Below are 23433 nucleotides of genomic sequence, written 5' to 3' on the forward strand. Positions count from 1 at the left end.
CGATCAATCTCTCTGTCGATTGGACTGTTCTACATGATGACTCTCATAAATATAATCCAATGAGTGAAACTTTAGAGTAAAGTTGTGTGGCTATTAGGGACTCACCCTATAGGAAAGCAGCCATATGGATGAAAGGATTTCCTATACTGGTGATAAAAAGCCAGCGTTAAAAGGATAATCCTTCAACAAGAACCTCAATGAGTGCCCCACCGTCAGCCGGTGGGAGTAGACGCTTGCCGGTATGTGGGGGGCTTTTGAGATTTTGGGGTGGCTGAGGGGCCTCATATAAATAGTCATTCTGGCAGAACGAGTGCTTGAAATTTATTAAGCTGTCAGGGCTTGAGGTTCATGGGAACACTGAACGTGGTAGTAGCAGTTAAAAGAGTGACGAAGCAGTGACTGAACAGCAGAGCAACTGGAGTGAATCTGCATTTAGGAGCATCAGTCAACCATACCGATTTTCTTTGGATTTTATCAGTTGGTTAGGTGAACACACCACCGCGATTATGGTGATGGTTTTGCCGATCTCTCTGCTGTAGCAACAGTGGCTTCATGTACGGACTTGTTTTTTGTCCGATTTGGCTTTTTCTATTGTGTCATTTGCATTCATTTAATTTTCCACTGAAGTATCTTCCAAAGGAGGGTTTTTTGTTGCAAATTTTTTTTCAATAAATTTTCATTCCTATTTTAAATGTAACTTTTTGTTATTGCATTGTATATTCACTTTGATTTAATTACAGTTGTAAGACGTGCCTATTTTTATTATTTAATTCTGCCAACGTTTGCATTCATAACCTTATTTCAACATTTTGGTTCCCCCCCCCTTCCCCCCCCCCTTCTTCCCACATCCCCATTCCCCTGTCTTGCCTCTGAATAACTTCCACCCCTACGACCTCTACTTCCTGCCCTCCCTTGCTGGTGGGCGCCCCCTGACCTCTCCGTCCGCCCCTTGCCCTTTGCTTGCCGCTGACTCCCCGTGACTCTTGACCCCCCCGACCTTCATCCGGCACCCCTCCCTCGTTGCCGGTGCAGCGCGACGGGAGGATGTCCCCCTGAGCCGCGAGCAGGAAGCGCGCCTGCCCACGCACTGGCTGCAGGGCAAGGGGGCGCACAACAGCCTGGCGCACGCGCTCTGGCGCCTGCGCGACATCATGCTGCGCGACGCCCTGAACATCCGGCAGGCGCACTCGCTCGACTGCGACTAATGCACGCTGACGCCGCCCCCCCCCCCCCCTCCAAGTGCATCCCCTCCGATCGCCGTCCCACACTGCCACCACCGCTGTCACCGTCGCCGCCTCATCTGTCCCCTCCAACCCTTTCTCCCTCCAGCGCCACCACCATCCTCGTCACCACTGCCATTGTCGCTACCACATCCGCCACCATCCCACCTCTCTTTCCACCCACCGCCACCTCTATCTCTCACAATATCTATCCTCTCTGACCCTATCCCCCTCCGCTACTACTACCACCACCACCGTCCTTGCTGCCACCGCAATTGTCGCTGGTGCTGGCTGCCACCTCCCCTCTATCACTACCCAACTTCCCTCCACGACCACTATCCTTACCACCATTCCACTGCTAGCACCACCACCACGCCTCCCACCACCACCGCCATCCTCGTGGCCACCATCATTCTCGCTGCCACTACCGCTGCCACCACTGCACAGGATCTGGCGAGAGGGACCATCGGGCAGGCGGGTGCTCGGATCTGTTCCGGGGTCGATGTAGCTGGCGCTGCTGCCTGGACATCGCTGCCATCGTCATTATTCAGCCATCCCCATCATTCTGGTTGTTCTGGTTGCTCATGGCGCTGAGTTTGGCAGCGCCGGTGTAAGCCGAACGTCTTTGCTGACCGTGAGATATCGCCGTCTTTGACAACATGGTGGCAGCACGAGAACGATCACGTCGCAAGTCGTCGCTTCTGCGCCCGGCGCAAATGCAGCAGGAACGGCAGGAGTAACGCTTGCACCGAATGTCGACACATGCGGCTGGACCTCAGCGCCACCTATGTCTGGCTGCGGCGCCAGCGGCCCCGCTGCCAGCTGTTGTTGGCGTCGTTGAGGATCAAGCATGCGGTGTTTCTTGGCTCCAGGTCCTGTCTGTATGGAGAGGTTGAACCACTTTGTATCGTTCATTGTGAGACTGAACAGGTTTAGGGTTCGTTGGAAAATGAATAGGGTCAGCGTTCGTGTGGAAAATGAGACATTGCATCAACAGGGGGTTTAGGCCGTGAAAATTGAGACTTTTGAAGAACAAGGTTTAACTATAATTTATGTGAGTCCTGCATAGGGATGTTTGGCCACTTCCATTGTCTTAGGAGTGTTTTGTCTACTTATTTCAGTAATTTTAAGGCATCAAAGTATTCTTTAAAAAATATCTGACTATCACAATATATTCTGCCAGTTCTTTCTCACTGCCAAGAAGAAAGGACCGCTTCCCCAAACGTGAGCTTATTTTGTATACTTTTTTTATTTAAACTACTTGGCATGGTTAATGAAAAGAAAGGCGAGGTGATATTGCCCCTAGTGAACGCTCTTCTGCCAACACGGTCCCTTGATGTCTATTTTATCTAGGGCTGCCGCGATATGGCAATGCTACGACATATCGCATGATACAAGGTCCTTGGTAATCCTACCGTCCCCATTGAGAACATCAAGGTGATTGTGGCAGACAAAATTTAAATAAACATTTCAGAGTAAATAGCAATTACAAATTCAGGTAGTGCTTCACGAGACTGTTTCGGAGTGGCTAATGGCGTGTTGCTTTGATTTTGGGTCGTGGTTGCGCATGCGCCCCCCCCCCCCCCCCCCGCTTTTTAGCAGACTTTCACGGTTCGAATGCAGCAGCCGCCCTGGTTATTGCAGCGGGTGCATGAACCGTAATAACACCCTGCGCGCTGTCTGCTTCACAGTGGACACTGAAGACCTCGTGATGTCGTTCGCAACAGGGGGGGGGCCGTTGTGTACTCGCATCGTGGGTCGAAATTTGCAAAAATTACTGCACGTTACTCAATTGAAATACTATATTCAGTTTAGCAATCACTGCCCCCTACTGCAAAAACTTGGCAGAACACTCCTGAATAGAGACTCGGCAAAAAAGCTATCCCAGGTAAATGAGGTACATGAGCATAATACGTAACATTTTAAAAGCGTGTGTGCATTGTATGCGTTTTAGGTTGTACACACTTATGATGGAAATGCTATTTTTATTTGTTCTGAAAGTGACAAAATCACAAAAAAACGATACATTAATACAGTTACAAAGTTATTTAAAGCCGATATCGTAATATTTGATATCATATCGTGAAAATGTATGTCGTGCGAAAACCTATGCTTGTATTTTTTTTACTCGACGAACCGTTCAGGCTGAGTTTTAAGAGTCCACCCCAGTGTTCAACCACAATGTGATGGGGTGAATATGAATCTCACCGGGGTCTTGCCAGTTCCCTTGCGTCATCTAAAACTAAACCATAAAACGAAACTTTTTATTTATCAGGTAAGCCCCACAGAGCTATGTAACTCTTTTTCAGAAGCGACCTGGCTATCGCAAATGATAGCTCAACGGACGTGGCTTATGTGGAAATTTATCGCAGCCATATATTCTAAATACATGTTTATAAATGTGGAAGGAGAAACTGGAGGGCCCGTAGAAAAACCCACGCGACCACGGGGAAATAAGACGTGCAAACTCCAAATATGCAGGCGTCAGGGTCGAGATCAAACCCACAATCTCCTGTATACCAAGCGAAGTTGTTAACATCTTGCCACCACAGCGAGATGTTAACTAGGTCGAAAAAAGCCACCTATCTCCGTCTCCGATCGCATTTCCTATCCTCGGGCTAGAGGTGACGACACGGCAGCAGTAGTTCTTCATATTCGGACAGGTGTTCCTGCCAGGCTGCACCGGGGGCATATTTGTAAAAAAAAAACCCCAATGATAATGTGGAAAAACAGATCAAAATCGATCAACATTTCCTACGGTCAATTCAAACATCAACACCCGTGTATTTTTAGACATTCCTTGCCAAATGCACGCGTTGCGTGTTGGGTTTGTGTGTGGTGTTGGGTGTGTAGTGTTGCATGGCCTCATTGAGCAAGACTCAGAGACTGGCATGGTGTGGTCGGGGGTAGCAGTCGCCATGCCCGGTCATCTTTGTCTCCCCAAAGCTGATGTTTACACACTGCACCATGGACCCATTTAAGGCTGAGCCGATAAAGGGCAGAGCCAGTTCGAGACTGGATACCACTTGCCACGGATTTTGTGCATTGGCCATATACGAAGTGGCACTGGGGAGACGAAAGGTGAGCGGGCATGGGTCTGTATTATGGGCATTGGTCTGTATCATGGGCATGGATCTGTTGGCCACATAGGGTTTGCCAGCTATCTGCGTTTAACAGTCCCGAAAATTGGCATCCTTCGGGTGACAGATTGATTTGTACCGAGATCTTTTGGTATTGTGTTGAACTTTATAACAGTGAACTTCACGGTTTTAGTACACGCTGGCTGACTGATAAATGTCCAGGTTGTGTCTCTATGTTGGGAGGGGGGGGGGGGCGCAACCCTATGGCCACACCACCGACTCGTGCGCTGTGTCATTCGTAATAGGTGCTCGCTAACATCACTCGCCCCAACAGTGACTGTTCGGGAGATTAATCTTCGTATTTGTGAGCGGTACAGGTGTGCCTGCGTATACAGGCGCAGGCAGTTGCGTGGGTCACATGTGGTCATCATGCCTTCTGGGTGTGCGTGATAATTTGAATGCTACTTCCCGCTCACGCAGTAAATATTCCACTGCCGTACCGTGCCGGGGAGTTGTCGCTGTGTTAATATTTGAAGGGACCGTGCTCCACCTGCGTTGAGTGCGTGTGGTCCATAACAAACGCAGTGGCGGGCACATTGGGTTTGTGCACTCCGCTCCGAACCTGGCGACACGAGTTCAATTCCCGCTCGCCACCAAACTACATTGGCGAATATTTGAACCGACCCCCGGCCTCCCCTAGGTCAACTCAGCCTCAAAGGAGTAGCCGAGGAGACAAAGAGCCGGGCGTGGTTATTGACAAACTCCCCCCTGCGCTGTACCACCCTTAATAGAATGCTCGCTAACAGCTCTTTCCCCAGCAGTATTTGACGGCTATACGGGGGATATTTATCTTTGTGTGGTACATACACGCGTACCCGTACCTGCTAAATCGTCTCCTCGTATGTGTGACCTCGTGTTTAACATGTCCGTGTTTGGACCAATATCTGCGGTTGTGTTTAAGGTAATGTGTGTGTTTATTGTTATTGCGTGTGTGTCAGCGTTTATTAACCGTGAGCGTTTTTTTGTTGCATTTTATGGGAAAATTTGTATACAAAAATAATACCATGAAGGACATTGGTAATGGAAACAAAAATAAAAATATGAAGATGTTCATTATTCATCATCTTGTGGGCGTTGTTGTGTTCCTCGTGTTTGAAAACTACAAGAAACGATGTCAGAAACTTGACAAATACGCGGATAAAGTTACACTGACCAAAATAAAGGTCGCGTCCAATGTGGTGTCAATCGACCAATCGTAATTTGCTATATTACGAACAAATAATTAAATTGTGTGTAACTCTAAATCAGAAATTACGTTGTTGTGGAGGGTAGAAATACCATAAGTACACAAAATGTCTCTATATCCGGATTTTCACAACACAAGTACGCTTACACAATCCATTAGCCTTTATGGGAGTGCATCATTTCAGCAGCACTGGTTCAAGTCGAGCAAATTTTGGACTGGTTTCGATAATTCTGATGAGACTGAATTCACGCCTGTCCAACCCTTGTCAGTGCCTTCTTATCACAGACATTCAGATCTTGGTCAGCATCCTGTGCCCTTATAAATATCAACGTTCATCCTACAAAGTCCCATCACAAGGGAGAAACAGACAATCACCACTAGTACACTCACCACCACATACCTGTCAACCCCGTATCAGTGCCCTACCTTATTACAGAACAATTCAGACCTTATTAGTCACCCCGTGCTCTTATAAATATCAACGTTCATCCTACAAAGTCCTATCACAAGGGAGAAACAGACAATCACCACTAGTACACTCACCACCACATACCTGTCAACCCCTTATCAGTGCCCTACCTCATTACAGAACAATTCAGACCTTATTGGTCACCCCGTGCCCTTATAAATATCAACGTTCATCCTACAAAGTCCTATCACAAGGGAGAAACACAATCACCACTAGTACACTCACCACCACATACCTGTCAACTCCTTATCAGTGCCCTACCTTATTACAGAATAATTCTGACCTTATTGGTCACCCCGTGCCCTTATAAATATCAACGTTCATCCTACAAAGTCCCACCACAAGGGGGAAACGGACAAAAAATGTTTGCCCGTATTGAAACGGCTATACGTCGTATGGACTTAAAACACTTAATTTCAATGTACAACAATACGGGTAAATCGTATGGGTTGACAGGTATGTTAATGTCTAAACGACTTTTGTCTTAAATCAATAAATGTTGAACTTCTTTCGCACCATACGTAGCCAACCGTGCTAGTCGGAGTGCTTTCAATGCATCTGAAAGTATGCACTCCCAGAAGGCCGGGTGGCCGATGTGTTGAAGCAAGGCTTTTATGTGGATAGACCCTTATAGGAAGGATACATTGTCCTGCTCTTGTTATAGATGGATCATTTATAAAATGGGACCTCCTTGACAGTATCAAGATATGAAAAAATAAGTTTTTTATGAAAACATAAGATTAGGTTTTTTATGATAAAATAATTTTTTTTTATGAAAAAATAAAAATAGTTTTTTAATGAAAAAATAAGAATAGTTTTTTCTTATGAAAAAATGTTTATCAGAGAACGTTTTGTTTGTCGTGTTCACCACAAGTACCGCGTGTAGTTAATTGCAAAAAAGTTTCTCATTGGTATTCATATTCTTTGGGTCTTTCGGTAAAGTCACGTAGATATAAAAATAATTATTTTAAAAAATCACGACGTTTCGATCGCGACACAAGCAATCGTCTTCAGGTGAAAAACTCAAAACGTTGAACCTACTCACGCCGGCTTGTGTGCCCGCCCTCACAGTGGGGGCACATTGTGCGGAATCCACCACGTGATGGTGCCGCCGTTGTTGACCCTGGCCATTGACCGAGCAACCCGACGTTCCTACCAGCACCCTCCGCAGGAGAACCTGTTCACTTCCGTAGCTCGTTGACGCGCGCCTGAGACACGTGGCGCCTGCTTCTTGGGCGAGGCGATTCGAGTTTTTTTTACCAGCAAATATATATAAATAATAAGGCGTCCATACAAAATGTAAATTGCTTCATAGTAGCCCATTAAATTATCAATTGATTCAGATTTTGATACAGGCACGCATTGTCACTGGATCTGAGTACGTGTGCCAAATTTTGCAATTGATTGGACAACCGGAAGTTGACTAAATTTTGATCACAAGATTTGACGACACGGGAATCAAGTTTAGTAAAACCGTTGAAAAATACAGCAAGGTGGACTGTGCTGAGGCAGGAAGAAATATAGCGAGATAGCTACTGCAAGCCAAAGGTTATATAGGTTTGAGATGGATACAACCCAAGGGTAAGTGAGCGGGGCTAGAGATGGAATTTGCAAGTAAATTTAAGATCGCAGAGCTAGGAATACCACTGCTAATTAATATGTCAGCATTAATCACAATACTTGTGGTCAGAATGCAAACAAAAATAAAGGCGATCGGTATTACCTTGGTGTCGCGGCATCGCTTCAGAGAAGTGAGCGACTCGATCAGATGAGCTTTCTTGTCTCGGAGTCTGTTAAAAGATCGAATGGTTGTGTGGAAACCCTCCCCGTAGAGGCGGTTAAATCTTGACTTAAAGCTTTCCCTGACTGCAGGAATTCATATTCTTTGGGTCTTTCGATAAAGTCACGTAGATATTATTTTTCTATCTACGTGACTTTACCGAAAGACCCAAAGAATATGAATTCCTGGAGTCACGAAAGTTTTTAAGATTTTCTCATTGGCATTTGGATCATTTACAAATCGCGTTTCGCTCGACGCGCGCACGCGCCTCGTCGCTTCCCGTAACATTCGTCCGCGTTGCAAATCCCCACTGCACATCGGCGACGGCGAACTCGCCGACTGGATTGGCTGGCGTCTGTCACGTGGGCAACGGCGCCGACCAATCGCGCGGCTTTGTCTCCACGCGATCGCTTGTGCGTTGTATGAAATCCACGCTTCGTCCGCGCCAGTTTAAGTGTGGGGGTTCCGCTCGTGAAGAGTCGACTCGAGCTGACAGTCGCAGCGCCGCGGTGGGCGCAACGCGCGCGGCAGCAGCAACAGCGGCGGCGGCAGCGCGGCTTACCGCCCCCGGGCGAGCGGGAAGCGGCACGGGGAGGCGCTGAGCGAAGTGCGCGGGCTTGGAGCGAAGCGAGGATTCGCCCGGGGCCTAGGCCAGGCTTCACCCAGGCGAGTGCCGAGTCTCATTGAGACGAACGATGAGGGGGGTAGCGGGTTGTGCGCGCGCGTGAGTGTTTACGCGTGAGTATTTACGCGTGTGTACGTACGCGTGTGCGTACAAGTACTTGGCACCTTAATGTGCCTGTGCAAAGTAATTGTGCAAAGTACACCTAGCCTGGCACTGTCGCCGCGGTGACGCCACCGCCATTCAGTGGTGAGTGGCCACCGTTAGGACGATTGTGTGTGTACAGTAGGGGGTACAGCTGGTGCATCTAGCAGTCGTCTCAGTCGGTCAACCCATGGCACCTGCTGGGTCTGCCCCGAGACCTCCTGTCAGTAGCAAGCACTTTGACACTTAACGTGGGCTCGAAGTGCACCTGGTCTGGCACAGGCGCCGTGGTGATGTCACGGTCACTTCGTGGCGAATAGCGGGTTGTGGTACACGTGTGTGTTCGCGTGTGTACACACTGGCACAGGTGGTGCATCGGCCAGTCTTCTCAGTCCCCTGACACCCTGCAGTGAACCTTCTCACACTCCGCGTGACCTCGCAGTGCACCTAGCCTGGCATAAGCGTCGCTACGTCATGGCGATTGTTACGTGACAACGATTTAAGCCTTGATAGTTCTTAATTGAAGCGTGTTTAGAGCATTTTCAGGCCCGTGCAGTATACTTCTTGTGCCACGTAGGGATATTTTCCACTGGGGGGACCCCTTGGCTCCTAGACTCCCGCAAGGCATTGGAATGGTTGAAATGAGAATTGCTGTAAGGCGATTTGAGATGCTGAGGCGTTTAATCAAGCGCCCAATACATGTTTTTTGTGTTTAGTTGCCCTTCCCCTGTACCTCCGATTAGCTACGTACGTTAATTCTAGATTTGAAGTTTTCGTGACTGCAATGATCCATACTCTTTGGTTCTTTCGGTAAAGTCACGTAGGTAAAAATAAAAAATAAAGTTAATCAAATCACGACGTTTCGGAGGCAACACAAGCGTCCGTCATCAGGTGTAACTAGCACAGCAAAATTACTGTAAAGAGAGCTATTTTGTAATCGGAGATTATTTTGCTGTGCTAGTTACACATGACGGAAGCTTGTGTTGCCTCCGAAACGTCGTGATTTGATTAACTTTATAATTTATTTTTACCTACGTGACTTTACCGAAAGAACCAAAGAGTATGGCTACGTACGGTTGCGAAAGAGGTTCAACGGACATGCATAACGCACCCTTTTCCTTGAACTTGGGCCTTTCTGAGCCGCTTTACTCTGAACGAGCGTTTGCACCTCGAATCATTAAATATTCTGAGTATCTGTGGCAGTTGTCTGAAAGCGAATCCTACCCCCCCCCCCAACTTGTCGCTGCAGCGAGGAGGGCGCGACGATGTCGCTGTACGATGATCTTCGCGTGGAGAGGAGCGACTCCAAGACAGAGGGATGGTCCAAGAACTTCAAGCTCCTGCAGTCGCAGCTGCAGGTTAAGAAGGCGGCGCTCACACAGGCCAAGGTAACAACCCACTACTCCACCCCAACCCTCAAGTTAGTTACGGTCTAAGACTTGAACAAACTCGTCATCATAATTAATCATGGTCGTTCCACTGCTGGATGAAGGCGTCCCCAAACCGCTGCCATCTCTCATGATCTTTTCATTTAATAATCCACCTATCGTGCCCATGAGCTCATTCACTCCATGTATATTTTAACACCACTCTGGATTTTACACACTCGGGACAATATATTCTATAGCTTAACACAATTATAGATTGATGGATGGCTTGATCATGGCTGTGATGATAATGATTGGAATGCCAATAACACTTTCACGTAACTGCTTTGTTTTTTGTTTTCTCGGTAGAACCAGAGGGGCAAGCAGAGCACAGTGCTGGCACCTGTGGTTGACCTCAAGCGCAACTCGGGTCCAGAGGAGCGGACGAGTTTCCCTGAGCCGCCGCCGCCTCCGCCAGTCGCCACCACACCCAAGGTGGTGCCACCTGTAAACCGTTTACCGCCACTGTTCGCGGCGGAAATAGAAATGATCGAGGGTCGTATGAAATTAAATTGTGGCCGTTTTACGAAATGATGTAGCGGGTCGTATCTGACCCATTGGCTGTAGGTTCCTCAACGCTGCGCTAATATCTGCGCTCTTCTCTGGGTTGAGCAGGAGTCCGGCGCCGCACAGATGGCCTTCATGGGGGAGATGCTGATCCCCGTGGCGGATGAGTACGACCCGATGTACCCCAACGACTACGACAAGGTGGTGAAGCGGCAGCGGGAGGACCGACAACGTCAGCGTGAGCACGAGCGGCAGAAGGAGATAGACGACAGGGAGAAGTGAGTGCCAGTGACGCGCCAAGTGTGTGTGGGAAGGAGTCGTGTTGTAGTAGTAGTAGATACACTGCGCTACAAGCTGTGGCTACCCGAGTTTGATTCCCGCTTGTGGGCAACATAAATGACATCTGAAACGGATGCTGGGTCTCCCCTACTCAGCCTTAAATTAGTGCCTGGTGTGGGTGAGCATTGGCACTGAATGGTTAAAGGCGTCCTGGCATTGTGATGGCGACACCACCTGCTAGTGTGCCATGTGGGCCATCGTAGGTACTCGCTAACAGCACTTGCCAATAAGTTTTCCGAGCACGTTCGTCCAGTGATCGCGGAGCTGCATAGGCTTCTGGTTGCCGAACGAATACGTTGTAAGGTCGCGATCATTGCACACAGGGTGCTTGCCACAAGTGAACCTCAATGTCTTGCTGATCTCATCAAGGAGCATAAACCATCACGCGAACTCCGATCATCCTCGCACTTATTATTTGCATGTGATTGGACGTTTGGTATGTACGACTAGGTGTGTAACTGTGTCTAACTGCTTGCGTTCACACGGCAGGAGGCGGAAGGAGCGTCACGAGGCGAGCGGCATGTCACGGCGACCCGAGTCGGACGACGAGGAGGAGTACGAGGTGGAGAAACGCAAACGAGGTGATGCCTCTCGTCGTTGCTCCTGGATGTTTAACAACATCGGTCGACCAATGATATTGAGCGACGGTGTTATATCATTTTGATTTAAAGCTTTCGTGACTGCAGTAATTCATATTCTTAGTTTTTTCGGTAAAGTCACGTTGAAGAGAAACAACAAAATAATAAAATATATATGGTGTTATATCAGTCACTCCCATATATATAGCGTGGGGTATACTGCAGTGGAAGTTGGTCATACGGTGCCGTCACACAGGCTCGTGGTGTGTGAAAGATGTGGTACGAGGCATTGATATATCGATTAATATCTATTACTGACCTCACGTAAGGCACGCGTAGGTACCACCTGTGTAATAATGTCTTTATAATCGATTAAACATTATTTGTATGTGATGGGTTCATGTCACCACTGCAGCCACAGTTATATTCACATCCAGCACTGATGCAATTTATCGGTGATGTGGTTCCAGGCACAATGGGAGCTGCCATCGCGCCACCATCATCGCTCATGGAGAGGGACAAAGACTGTGAGTCCCATGCCATTCTGTGCCGTTATTTAACTGCTCTCTTTGTCTCCTGCAAATGCCTCGCATGAGGATTCGACTGTGCTTATGGCCCGTGAGTTCGACTACAATCTCGTGGATTGGGGATCTTCCCAATTTTCAGATGAGACTGGGAAATCCTCCCCCAAAGGACATTTTGGATAATTCCAAAGAGTACCATCACAATAAGTAACCTCGTATGAAGTATGATGGTTCTTTTTCCTTAAATTGTGAAAATATAAATGTTTACAAGCAGGGGCGGTGCCAGGGGGGTGACAGGGTAGACAATTGTCACCCCCGAAAAAAAATAAAAAATCGAAAATCTGAAACATTCTGCATATAAGTGTACGACACTCGGTCTGGCGGACTCCGTGCAACTGCATTGTCAGAGTGTGTCGCCAACCGATGGCGTCTAGTTCAACAGCCTGACTCTCTAATCATTCTTGAAATTAAAATTTGTTGAATGTCACCCCGGGCTGAAAATCCTGGCTCCGCCCCTGTTTACAAGGGAGGCCGACATATAGGTTGCCATTATACTGGTAGGAACGAAGTTGTAAACTGAGTGTACCAGCCTGCAATAGATTAATGTGTCCATCCGTCCGTCCGTCCCCTTTCAATACTTTAACGAAGTGAAATCTCGTGCTGTTGGGTGTAAAATCAGCAATAGACAGCGCAGAGACTTGTCCTACCAGCCCACCCTGCAGGGACCTGTTTAGAGCCTCAGCCGACCCAACGCTTGCACCTCCTGGCTTCAATCTCCCCCGGGATGATAATCATGAACTGCATCGGGGCATTGGATGTCAAAAAACTCAAACTATAAATGTTGCTATTTCTCCACGTGACAGCGTGTTTTCTTGTGTTTATAGCTTTGCTCGTTCCAATCGAACCTAGGGCCCCACAGCTAAAGGGCTAGGATAATGTCATATCATCTTATGGACACAGGCATGGTGTGGTGATGACACCATCAGTAGTATCATTCCGTCAGGAAACGCAAGCCCCCACGTCCTCGTCAAGTCGCGATAAATCTTTACGCAATGGGCTCTCTGCCCGCCAGTGTAACTTTCACGCACGCAAGGACGTTTTGTCGCCGTGCGACCCGCTGACCCTACGTGGTAAGGGGACCCCCGGCACAGCGGGGAAGGGACTACTCCAGCCGGTACTACTCCAGCCGGTACTACTCCGCTTTTAGCGAACGCAGACGCACAAACATCGCCAGACGGACAGAGCGCACTGGCTGACAAGACCCAGCTCTCCCGAGTCCTCCCCCGACACCGATGGATCGAATTTCATCTCCGTAATCGTTGACAATGCGTCGTATTTTTAGAGACCGCACACGAGGAGGTGCCGCGAGCCGCATGTATTATTAATGTTGTGCTATCACATTGCGTCCGAGGCCTTGGGGCCGGGGTCCGCCAGGCGTGTGTGTGTGTGTGTGTGCGTGCATGTGTGTGTGTGCGTGCGTGCTGCCGTGCAACGTGACACCGCTGTGTTATGAGCATCATCTTTCTATCAAGCAGTGGATTGAGAATGGCTGATGATGATATTTGGCAGGGGGGAAATTGATGGTGCAATCTTTAATGCACTGGTATTAAACCATATTAATTCCCAGTGGATAAGATAAATACCGTATTATCCGGAAGCAACGATAGTTGGCGGTATGTCTTACAATCCAGGCGTGTGTCTGTGTGTGCGTGTGACCAGATTTGTGTAACTTTATTGACACCTGGGACAAGTTTGGGGTTCGTCTTACATCTAATAATCCGGACGGTACTGCGGTTGGATATTGATGCATCATCTCCACAATGGAAATAGATTCTTCCGAGGGTGATGCGTGCGCTGGGTTGTGCGTGTGAGATGTGAGTGTAAAGACTTGCGAGCGATCTGATGAATGTCGCACGATTATGGGTGACGATTAACTTTAAGAATCGATGCCTTTTTTTTGTTCATCTCAATCGTATAATTAGAATTTTATAGTTTCAGTTTAGTTGTATTAATTTGCATACATGAATGGTAAATAATCCATTTCTACACGCACTGTTCGATCTGACCAATGCTTGTTTGAGCTGGGAGCCACTTTTGCGTATACACTTATACGTGACAGCCCCACGCACGCCGCTATAGGTGCTTGCTATTACGGCGAGTTTCTTTCTGTTTGTGTGTGTAAATGCACACCTGACCTGTGTGTCTTCGCATGCCCCCCTCCCCCCCGACTCATACACAGTGGCTCCTGACGATGAGATCAAACGCGGGCGGATGTCGGGTAAAGCGGCCATCCCTCCCCCCAACTACGAGGACTCGGGCGAGAGGCCGCGCTCCCCACCTGGTGGCTCCAGCTCCTTCATCTCCAACATGGGGTGAGCTCTCTCACACCTCGTCCTCCTGGTCGGCCTCCTGACCCTCTACCTCCTGATCCTCCTCTTCCTGATCCTCTTCCTGATCCTCTTCCTGATCCTCCTCTACCTGATCCTCCATCTCCTGGTGCTCCTGGTCCTATTTTCTCATTCTCGTCCTCCTGATCCTCTTCCTAGTCCTCATCCTGGTCTTCCTCCTCCTGATCCTCCAGCTCCTCCTGATTTTTCTGGTCCTTCTGGTTGCTGGCAACTGCTTTACCATCCCCGAATGTCCCGCACTCCCTCTTACCCCTGAAATCATTTGGACTCCCTCTCTAACCTCTCCTTCCCCTGCACCTCCGATTAGTGTGGTTGACTACGTACAGTGCGAAAGAAGTTCAACTTGCTCACATACATATGGTCCATCGCTCCCTCCGACCTATACATATGGTCCATCGCTCCCTCCGACCTACCCCCTCCCCTTCCTACTTGAACCCACTAAGTCCCTTTTTACTGACGTCACACCAGAATGTGATGAATTTTCCTCCGCTTTAAATGCAACACGGCTCTGTACTAAAGTTATGTTCCTATTGGATCATATATATGAGAATGATGGTGTCCCCCCCCCCACTTACGAACAGATGAACAGAGCGAATGCATAATTGGCTTCGTCGTTAGTTGCAAAGCATTAACTCATTGATGATTCGTCACATGCCCACTTTACACCTGTTTGTGCACGTGTTAAAAAAAAAACTCACAACGTTCTTCAAAAACACTGCGACGTTAAAATAAAATGTGTTTTTATCACGTGACATTTTGGGCAATGGCCCTGCTACATAGCACAGAGAGAGGCTAGACGGCGTGTGCACATCTGTGTTTTCTTACGTTCATGTGTCTCGGTGTGTTTGTGGGTGTACGTGCACGCGTGTGTGTGTGTGTGTGTACGTGGGTGTGCGTGCGTGTGTGCACGTGCGTGCGTGCATTGCAGAGGCACGGTGGCGCACAAGATCATGCAGAAGTACGGCTTCCGCGAGGGGCAGGGCCTGGGCAAGCACGAGCAGGGCCTGAGCACGGCGCTGTCCGTCGAGAAGACGAGCAAGCGCGGCGGCAAGATCGTCATCGGAGACAACGTGCCCAAGGAGGGTGAGGAGCTCACTTTTATTATTCGGCGAACACGTGACTTTTACACAGTTAGAGCACCAGCTAAGGCCTGGGCAGGAGGTGTAACTGTAGTCACGTGTTGACCGGGATGACGATTCGGCCAGCTGGCTGCAGCTTTGGTTTCCCCAGACATGGTTGACATGGCCGGGCACTTGCAGGGGACACGACAAGGACGTAGTTCACTGAGGATGCGTCACACGCGCAATCGCGTGTGTCTGTACAAGGGGCTGGCCACCCACCCCCTCGTGCGCTGTGCCGGCCTTCATAGGTGCTCGCTCAACAGCACTTGACCCGGGAGGGGGGGGGATCTTTGTCTTTGGGACGCGAGAAGGGGGTTGTGTGTATGGTGGTAGGTGTGCGTGTCATGGGTGTGTTGTGTGCGTATGTGCGGAAAGTGCTCGCGAATAGCACTTGCCCCAGCAGTGTGTTGAAGGCTATATGGGGGATCTGTGTGTTTTCTCTTGGTAGTGGGTGTATGTGTGCGGACAGGGCGAGTGTGCTGGTTGTGTCTGTCATAACGGCCTAGCTCTCAGGCTACTGCATCATTATAAATTGTTTAATAATGGATGATACCTTTATGGACACTGTGTACATCTAGTGATCATTTTGGAGAGAGTGCTGTGTACTTCTGTCGAGAGTAAATTAAGGGCAGGGCTGAGTAATCAAATTTCCATAATGCCAGTCTTGCTTCACTTACGGCGTCTCCAGATGCAGTCACATTTAGACCGTGTTCTAAATTTACATCGCTCAGTACTGTATCCAGTCAACAGACCAGAACCCAATTATTCAAATTCACTAAAATGTAAACAAGTTAACGACTCTGTGTAAATACCCTGCGGGCACTTAGGCTACGGGGTAAAATAAATAATGACCTAAAGGACATTGGGTGGAATCTTTATATGAACATCTGCTTCCCGGAGAAAGTAAATATAAGCAGAACTCCATTCTTTCTCTCCACATATGAATGCAAATATTATTTAGACCGCCTGTTGGCTTTCCAAACCAATAATATTGAGGAGCATTTGTTAAAGCAGGCAAAGTGTGTTTGCCCGGTGCCCTTAAATTAAAACAACTCTTACAATATTCCATTTTATCATTTATACCACAAAAACGCAGAAAACAACGATCCACCATATGGATCGTTATTTCCATTGGTTCATACTGGAGAGTGTGCGAACGTGTTTGCGTGTGCGCATGTAATGTTGTGTGTGCGTGCGTGTATGTTTGCATGCAAGCTAGTACATGCGTGTGGGGAGTAGCGTTATCCACAGACATGCGTATACAAATACGTACAAAGACAGAGCTCCCATATATCCTTAGCAGACCGTTGGGAGGAAGTGCTGTTCGCGAGCACCTGTTGAGGCACGTGAAGGGGGTGCCGTGACCAGCACCACATCGGTCGACCTCTTTCTCTCCAGTGCTAATGTTTGTTTATGCACCGTCCCAGGTACTCGTGTAAAGCCGAGTCAACCTAGGCGGGGGGGGGGGGCTTGGGACAGGTTCAGATCTTCACCACTGATGTTAGCCATGGCCGGATAACAGACTCCAGTAGTTGGGTTTGTAGTGCAATGCAGTGCTAACCACTACAACACTACTCCTCGCACGCATGTACTAGCTTGCATGCAAACATTACCACAGACATGCATATACAAATACATACAAAGATAGAGCCCCCATATATATCCTGAACAGACTGTTGGGGCAAGTGCTGTTATCAAGCATCTATGAAGGCTGGCACGGCACACATGGAGGGGTATGGGTCACCCCAATGCCCTGCACACGCACACACGCACGCACACTTTTGCACACATACACACTTGCATGTGCACGTGCAAATACATTTGCATACTCTCCAGTCTGTACCAATGGAAAATCAGCACAGGCTCTTGCCATTAGAAGCAGTCCAACCGGATTGAAAAAAAGGCAACACAGCTGCTGCTATCACCACCGCCATGGATCGTGACTTCGATCATCTCTCATCACCTTGCCTGTCATGAGTTCTTCCCTCCAAGAATTAGAAGAAACCAGCCGATCACGTACACCACCCCTGCCTAGAAACGAGCGTGTATTTGCCGAGCGTGCTGCGCCTTTGTCGCCCGTGCGCCCCGCGTGTTTGCTTTGCGCGTGATTGTGCAAGTGCCTGCCCCCACCCTGTGCAGTGTCGTCAGCAGCTGTTTTCATAAGCTTGTAAACGGTGATTATCGTGCTATTGAGGGATGTGGTTTCTTACTAACAGCATGGCATATGATGGGGAGCTCGTACCTTTCAGAGATGTTGAGATACGAGGTTTGAACTCGGGTTTCAGGCATCCGGTGATTAAAACCGGTTTCTCAAGTCTAGCGAGTTGGGTATTTTTGTCTTAGCTTATCTGTCGTTGATGTATTAGGGTTATATTTAGCGTTTGGTTATGACTAGAGTCAGGAAAATATTGGTTTGCAGATCACTACACATGGTAGACCATCAACAAGAAGTATACCGAGAGTTGATGGGATTAGCTCGGTCACCAATGACTAAACTTAATACCGGCAAAATTCCAGCTGATAATCGAGGAAGAGGAGGAGGTTGTTATGGGTGGGACGCTTTTGCAGGATGGAGGAGGGCAGGATACCGAGACGGGCATTGCAGTGGCACCCAGAGGTCGACAACCCAAGGGGAAGACCTAAAGCCAGGTGGTGACGGTGATGAGCCTGGAAGAGTGGTCCTTGAAGTACAAAAAATCAGAATGTGGTCTTGATGAAACGTCAGAGGATGGGTGTCATCGGTGCAATAACTGGGATCTAGCGGCACCAAGGGAGGCTTGGCTAGGGGTGGTAGCCGTATTTGAGATCGGGCACCAATGACCTCTCGAGTGCGGCAACTGACTTCCCGCTCCCCGTTCTGTTTGTACCGTGCGCTCCCACCGCTCCTCCGCACCCCGGCTTTTACCACAGCCGAAGCTGCGACGGTGGTGGCTGCTGCGGCGGCAGCGGCGGCATCGGCGTCGCCATCGCCAGCATCGGCCAAAAAACAGGAGCCAAACCCCCTGACGGAGATTCTGAAGAACCCGACCAAAGTGGTGCTGCTGCGGGTACGTCGGTCTCATCGGGGGCAGCCATGTACAATCCACTGCTGGATGATGGCCTCCCTCCACACTGTCAGCCACTGGGGTTGGCAAAGTGGTGGTGGGGGGGGCGGTTAGGGGCCCAAGATTGGTTCAGATCTCACTCGCCACTGATGTTGGCCGTGGCCGGGAAACTCGCTCGTGGTTGCTGGGTTCGCAGCTCTGTGCGCGAACCTGTATTTACCATTGGAGAACGGCGGTTTGTGCGCTGCACTGTGAAACCCGCGAGCTGACCCCCACCACGAGCAGCAGCGTTGGGAAGTGATAATATCATGTTGGATAAACTCTACTAAGTGCTCACGAACCCCCCGCTTCGCACAGAAAGAAGGGGAGACCGATAGCAAGTCACGGTGGCGAAATGTTAACTACCTCACCTGGTCTACAGGAGGTCGTGGGTTCGATCTTAACGCCTGTATATGTGGATTTTACATATTCTTCCCATGGTCGCCTGGAGCTTTTCTCCAGCTCCTCCGTTTTTTCCCTCCACATTTAGAATCAATGTGCGTTTAGAGTGATTGGCTGCTGTAAGTTTCCACAAGCCACTTCGTTGAGCTGTCATTTGGTGCCAGGTCACTTCTGAAACAGATTTCTAGCTCAGTGGGCCTTACCTGGTAAAATGAAATAGTTTAGTTTAAGTCCGCTCAGGCGTTAAACCTCCTTGAGAAAGCATTGAGAAGAACACTTTGTGGTATGTGGTTCGGTGACTACAATCAGATGTGGTTCCGTGACCACCTGATTTGTTTCGTCTGCCCAGGGGACGATGATCACAAGCGTGCGGGGGTCTGGAGCAGTAACGCAGTGGTTCGCGATAATAGATTAATGTACTTTGCCTCTTGGTGCATTATTAAATTCTGGAATGCCTTCAGATTTGTTCACAGTGGGAAGATGTTGCATTTAACTGAAACCGTCCGTCCATTATAAACCTCCTAAATCCCTTTGGGGAACAGTGGCACAGTGGTTGGCGCACTGCACTGCAATCCCAGTAACCCAAGTTCGATTCCCAGCTATAGCTAACTTCATTAACGAGTGATATCTGAACCGTTTTTTCCCCAACCCCCCTCCCATTCACTAACCCGCACTGCCCAGCACTGTGAAGTATGGTCAAACAACCCCCCACGTCTGCTACGGCATGGGGGGGGGGGGGAGTGCCTTCATCCTCCAGTGCATTGACAAATGGGTTGTAAAAACACACACAAGTTAAATGTCTCAAGATGAGCTACCCACTCGAACCCGCGTGAAGCCCCACCTCCCTGCTCCGTCTTCTCGTGAGCAGAACATGGTTGGCCCCGGCGAGGTTGACGAGGACCTAGAGAGCGAGACCAAGGAGGAGTGCGAGAAGTACGGCAAGGTGATCAAGTGTGTCATCTTCGAGGTGAGCGCCGCGGGGCTGAACCCCACCTCCAGCTCCGTGCGTACGAGAGGGGTTGTGTCGTCACGTCTTGTCAAGAGTGTTGTGACGCGTCAGGGTGTTGTGACTCGGGAGGGTGTTATTACTCGTCAGGGTGTTGTGACTGAAGTGTTGTGACTCGTCAGGGTGTTGTGACTCGTTAGGGTGTTGTGACCGAAGTGTTGTGACTCGTCGGGGTGTTGTGACTGGTCAGGGTGTTGTGACTGAAGTGTTGTGACTCGTCAGGGTGTTGTGACTCGGCAGGGTGTTGTTACTCGTCGGGGTGTTGTTACTCCTCAGGGTGTTGTTGCTCGTCAGGGTGTTGTGACTCGTCAGGGTGTTGTGACTCGAGAGTCTTTTCCGCTTTCAATATCTCATTGTGTATGGAGTTTTGTCAGTTGAGTATTATGCCTCATGATTGTCGTGACCCAGGAGAGCATCTTTCAGGAGGGTGTTGTGACTCGGAACAGTTATTTCCGAGCGTTGTTGCGAGCTTATCGTTTGCGCGAGTGTTCCGATCCGGGAGAGTGGACATCGCACAGCAGGTGTTGTCGTGTTTGTCCTGTGACTCGTGAGAGCGTTTCTTCGCTTTGTGGATGTTTCTGTAAGCACCGTCGCGTTCTCCTGGCGTCAACCGCGCCTTCTCGGTGTGCCATTGCTTTGCCCCCTAAAGATGCCGGGCGCCCCCGAGGATGATGCGGTGCGGATTTTCCTCGAGTTTGAGCGGATGGAGTCGGCGATCAAAGGTAAGCTTCGCAGGCCGATGACGTCATCAGCCGCCTCCTCCTCCACACGTTCACCAGCACCACGGCAGCGAAATATGCAATAAAGTTTTCCTAAACATCTCAAGGAGACAGGTCGTACGTGGTCCAGTAGACACGGTTAAACTGTTGCTGACGAATAATTAGTTGTAGGCCAATAAATTGTATTGTAGGAAACTCTCCCGCGCATTTCTCCTTTGCTCCGTTGGTGCGTTCTTATTATTAGCGGCCGCGTGGCTCGGTGGGCCGATAAATATTTTCGGTGCACTGACCCAATGCTGCTGAGGTCTTGAAGTTGAATTCAGGTGCCAGCCATCTACAATGTAACTGGGTTCTTAAGTGTAGTAAGTCGATGCTCTTGGCCTGGTCAACAAATGACCGCACACACACAAAAAAGCCCATCACATTAAAATCAGTTTTGCACTTAATCTGGCTAAATTCCAGCACTTAGAATTAAAGATATCGGTTTGACTGTTGTGTGGCAAATATTACAGTCTTGTGAAAGGGTGGGTGGGAAGGTGTTTGCCCCCCCACGGTGTGGATCAGAGGTCGCTTTAAAGAGATCTCGGAAGTAGTTTTGTGATATCCGCATCCACGGGCCGTTTTCTGATGCACGAGAGGTGGTCTCACTGCTCTGCGAGAGCCGCGTGACTACTGTTTCTCGTGACACCACGCCCTCTCACAATCGAGATTGAAGAAAGCGACAAAAATAAATTGGCCACATTCTCGAATCGGATCGTTACATTTCACCACATTGCTTGGCTATGATCTCTGTGGAGGTTGTGGATCAAGTTTCTAATTTGTAATTTTGCAACAGTTTAACACTTCCCCTCCTCCGACTGCTCCCCCCCCACCACCCCCGGCAGCTGTCGTTGACCTGAACGGACGCTACTTTGGCGGTCGCATCGTTAAAGCCGGCTTCTACAACCTCGACAAGTTCCGCCGTCTTGACCTGGCCACCTCAGTGTGACCCCACGCTCTCTCGACTCGGGAGACGATCGCTCACGCACACACGCAGAGAAGTTGTTATACCGTTTTTCCACTGCACAACCGAGCCACGCCAGGGCTGTGTCCCAGCTGAGTGCAGAAGCTGAGCTCTGCCACTGATGTAGCACACAGTGAACTGTTCGAGACAGATGTAGATGTGGTGATGCCCTTTCCTGACAGCATACTGACGAACGTCTCATGCAATTAACTCATCATTAGCTCCTGCCACTGGCCCTGCTTGGGCACGAGCCAGATTGGGATATCTAATCGAGGCCAGCGTGTCAAAGTTTTTTTTTCCGGCGCAGGATGGAAAACCATTGGAAAATCACCTGTGCTGGTTCAGTTCGGATGTGCCAATGAAAAAACTTATATACGGGGCCACAATGTCGACACAATTCACCCCCAACCCACACTCCTGCTCCACCACTACCTGGGTGATTCGATTAAATGTCGTCATTCAGAGGCACGATCTGTTCCTCGGATAACTTCATTTTTTATTCACATTGCAATAAACGGCAGCACCTTTTAGCGGCTGCAGGGGTGACATGGGCTCATCACACACTACATCATCTTCAGCAGCCATAAGCTAACCGCTGCTGGATGAAGGCCTCCCCACGCTCTTACCATTTTTCATGATCATGCAATGTAATAATCCGTTTAGCTCCTGCACGCGAGCCAACGTCGTCGCTTTATTTCTGCAATACACATCCTCTCGGGCAGGTTCCCTCCTTCACCTGCCACTCCGTTGTTACTCTCGACCACTGGCGTGGAATTAAATCCCTGGGTCGCGACGGACGAGAGCGGTCATGCCGCGCGTAATCCCCGCCCGCACCCACGTGTTTTCTCTGCGTCCGTGCGTGCGTACATACGTGCGTGCGTACGTGCGTTTGTGAGAGAGACGTAACGTCGTTGACCTTGTGTACAGTTAACGCGTGCGTGCACAAACAAAAACGTCAACTGGTCACAGAAACGGCCACGGCTCCGGAAGGCCGCGTTTTTGTAAAAAAACAACAACTCCGTTTGCAAATTCTCCTCTGTGCAAAACGGTGGTGCGTGAGAGGAGCGAGGTCACTCGGCAACTGCTGCAGTTCCACAGTCTCCCAGTTGATGCGTTTATTTTTTTATTTAAACGAGCGTATGCGTTTTTTTTCACTGTCAAAAAGGGTTTGTAAGCTACTCGGTGTTTGCGAGTGGAAAGCTTTTGATCTTACGTCGATTCGGGACTTGTCCGCGCGTCCAGGTTTCTTTACGTTTATACCGGTGTTTTCTCAAGACACCACAGTGTAAAGTGCGGTCTCCGAATGGCGAGACCGTTCGCCTGTCAGAGAGGAGAGGCATTGTTCAAATCGTCCTTCAATATATTTTCTTTTAAATATTTGTCTGACAAAGGCAGTGAGTTTTTGTGCAACAGGCGTGATTAACTGCACCGTCATTACCGCTACCATGACCACCAACACCATCGTCACCAGCAGCAGCAGCATCACCACCACCACCAGTATCGTCAACTTCTAACTACACCATAAGCACTCAACACCACGAAAGCTATCAAACACCATGATGACCAGCATCAATAACACCACCTTCAGCTCCATCACAACCGCCACTCGCCACCACTGCCATCAGCACGGGCCACGACATATCACCACCGTCACCGCTCGTCACCCTATGCTCCTCCCTCCACCCCCTACAGAGACCGTATGCTTGTCTTGACTTGCTCGTGTGATGCTTGCGTTGTTTGTGGAACCCATGATAA

The 23433-nt window shown here is 49.2% G+C and overlaps 2 protein-coding genes and 1 long non-coding RNA gene across 10 annotated transcripts in view; 2 read left to right on the forward strand and 1 right to left on the reverse strand.

Moving 5' to 3' along the window:
- Nucleotides 1–5420, forward strand: part of PBRM1 (polybromo 1) — a 32749-nt gene extending 27329 nt beyond the window's left edge. For all 5 annotated transcript variants that reach the window (XM_032971497.2, XM_032971495.2, XM_032971498.2 and 2 more), the window contains one exon: nucleotides 1033–5420. In XM_032971497.2, the coding sequence (XP_032827388.1) occupies nucleotides 1033–1205 (173 nt within the window). In that variant the 3' untranslated portion in view covers nucleotides 1206–5420. The remainder of the gene's footprint in view (nucleotides 1–1032) is intronic.
- LOC142930996 (uncharacterized) overlaps nucleotides 1–8108 on the reverse strand; it is an 18794-nt gene extending 10686 nt beyond the window's left edge. Inside the window, exon 1 of the long non-coding RNA XR_012946994.1 lies at nucleotides 7739–8108. This is a non-coding gene — a long non-coding RNA (uncharacterized LOC142930996). The remainder of the gene's footprint in view (nucleotides 1–7738) is intronic.
- On the forward strand, nucleotides 7462–23057 carry RBM17 (RNA binding motif protein 17). 4 transcript variants are annotated; one of them, XM_076074194.1, is made up of 12 exons: nucleotides 7462–7596; nucleotides 9811–9949; nucleotides 10298–10426; nucleotides 10604–10773; nucleotides 11324–11415; nucleotides 11883–11939; nucleotides 14176–14308; nucleotides 15273–15427; nucleotides 18376–18512; nucleotides 19819–19917; nucleotides 20606–20678; nucleotides 21560–23057. In XM_076074194.1, exons 1-12 carry the CDS (start codon nucleotides 7580–7582, stop codon nucleotides 21661–21663), a joined length of 1305 nt encoding a protein of 434 aa, XP_075930309.1. In that variant the 5' UTR covers nucleotides 7462–7579; the 3' UTR covers nucleotides 21664–23057. The 4 variants fall into 4 exon arrangements, with proteins under 4 accessions (XP_075930309.1, XP_075930310.1, XP_032827391.1 ...); XM_076074195.1 differs by having other exon boundaries at nucleotides 7475–7596; nucleotides 10298–10423; XM_032971500.2 differs by lacking the exon at nucleotides 7462–7596 and adding an exon at nucleotides 8213–8461.
- Nucleotides 23058–23433: the final 376 nt, after the last annotated feature.

This window comes from Petromyzon marinus, chromosome 46, assembly GCF_048934315.1.
Source record: "Petromyzon marinus isolate PM22_M1 ecotype Great Lakes invasive population chromosome 46, UKy_Petmar_22M1.pri1.0, whole genome shotgun sequence".
NCBI lineage: Eukaryota > Metazoa > Chordata > Hyperoartia > Petromyzontiformes > Petromyzontidae > Petromyzon > Petromyzon marinus.

Coding starts and splice junctions, on each gene's coding strand:
- RBM17 (XM_076074194.1), top strand. Junction 9,950..10,297: donor CGGCGCTCACACAGGCCAAG/GTAACAACCCAC, acceptor TTTTCTCGGTAG/AACCAGAGGGGCAAGCAGAG. Junction 11,416..11,882: donor GGTGGAGAAACGCAAACGAG/GTGATGCCTCTC, acceptor ATGTGGTTCCAG/GCACAATGGGAGCTGCCATC.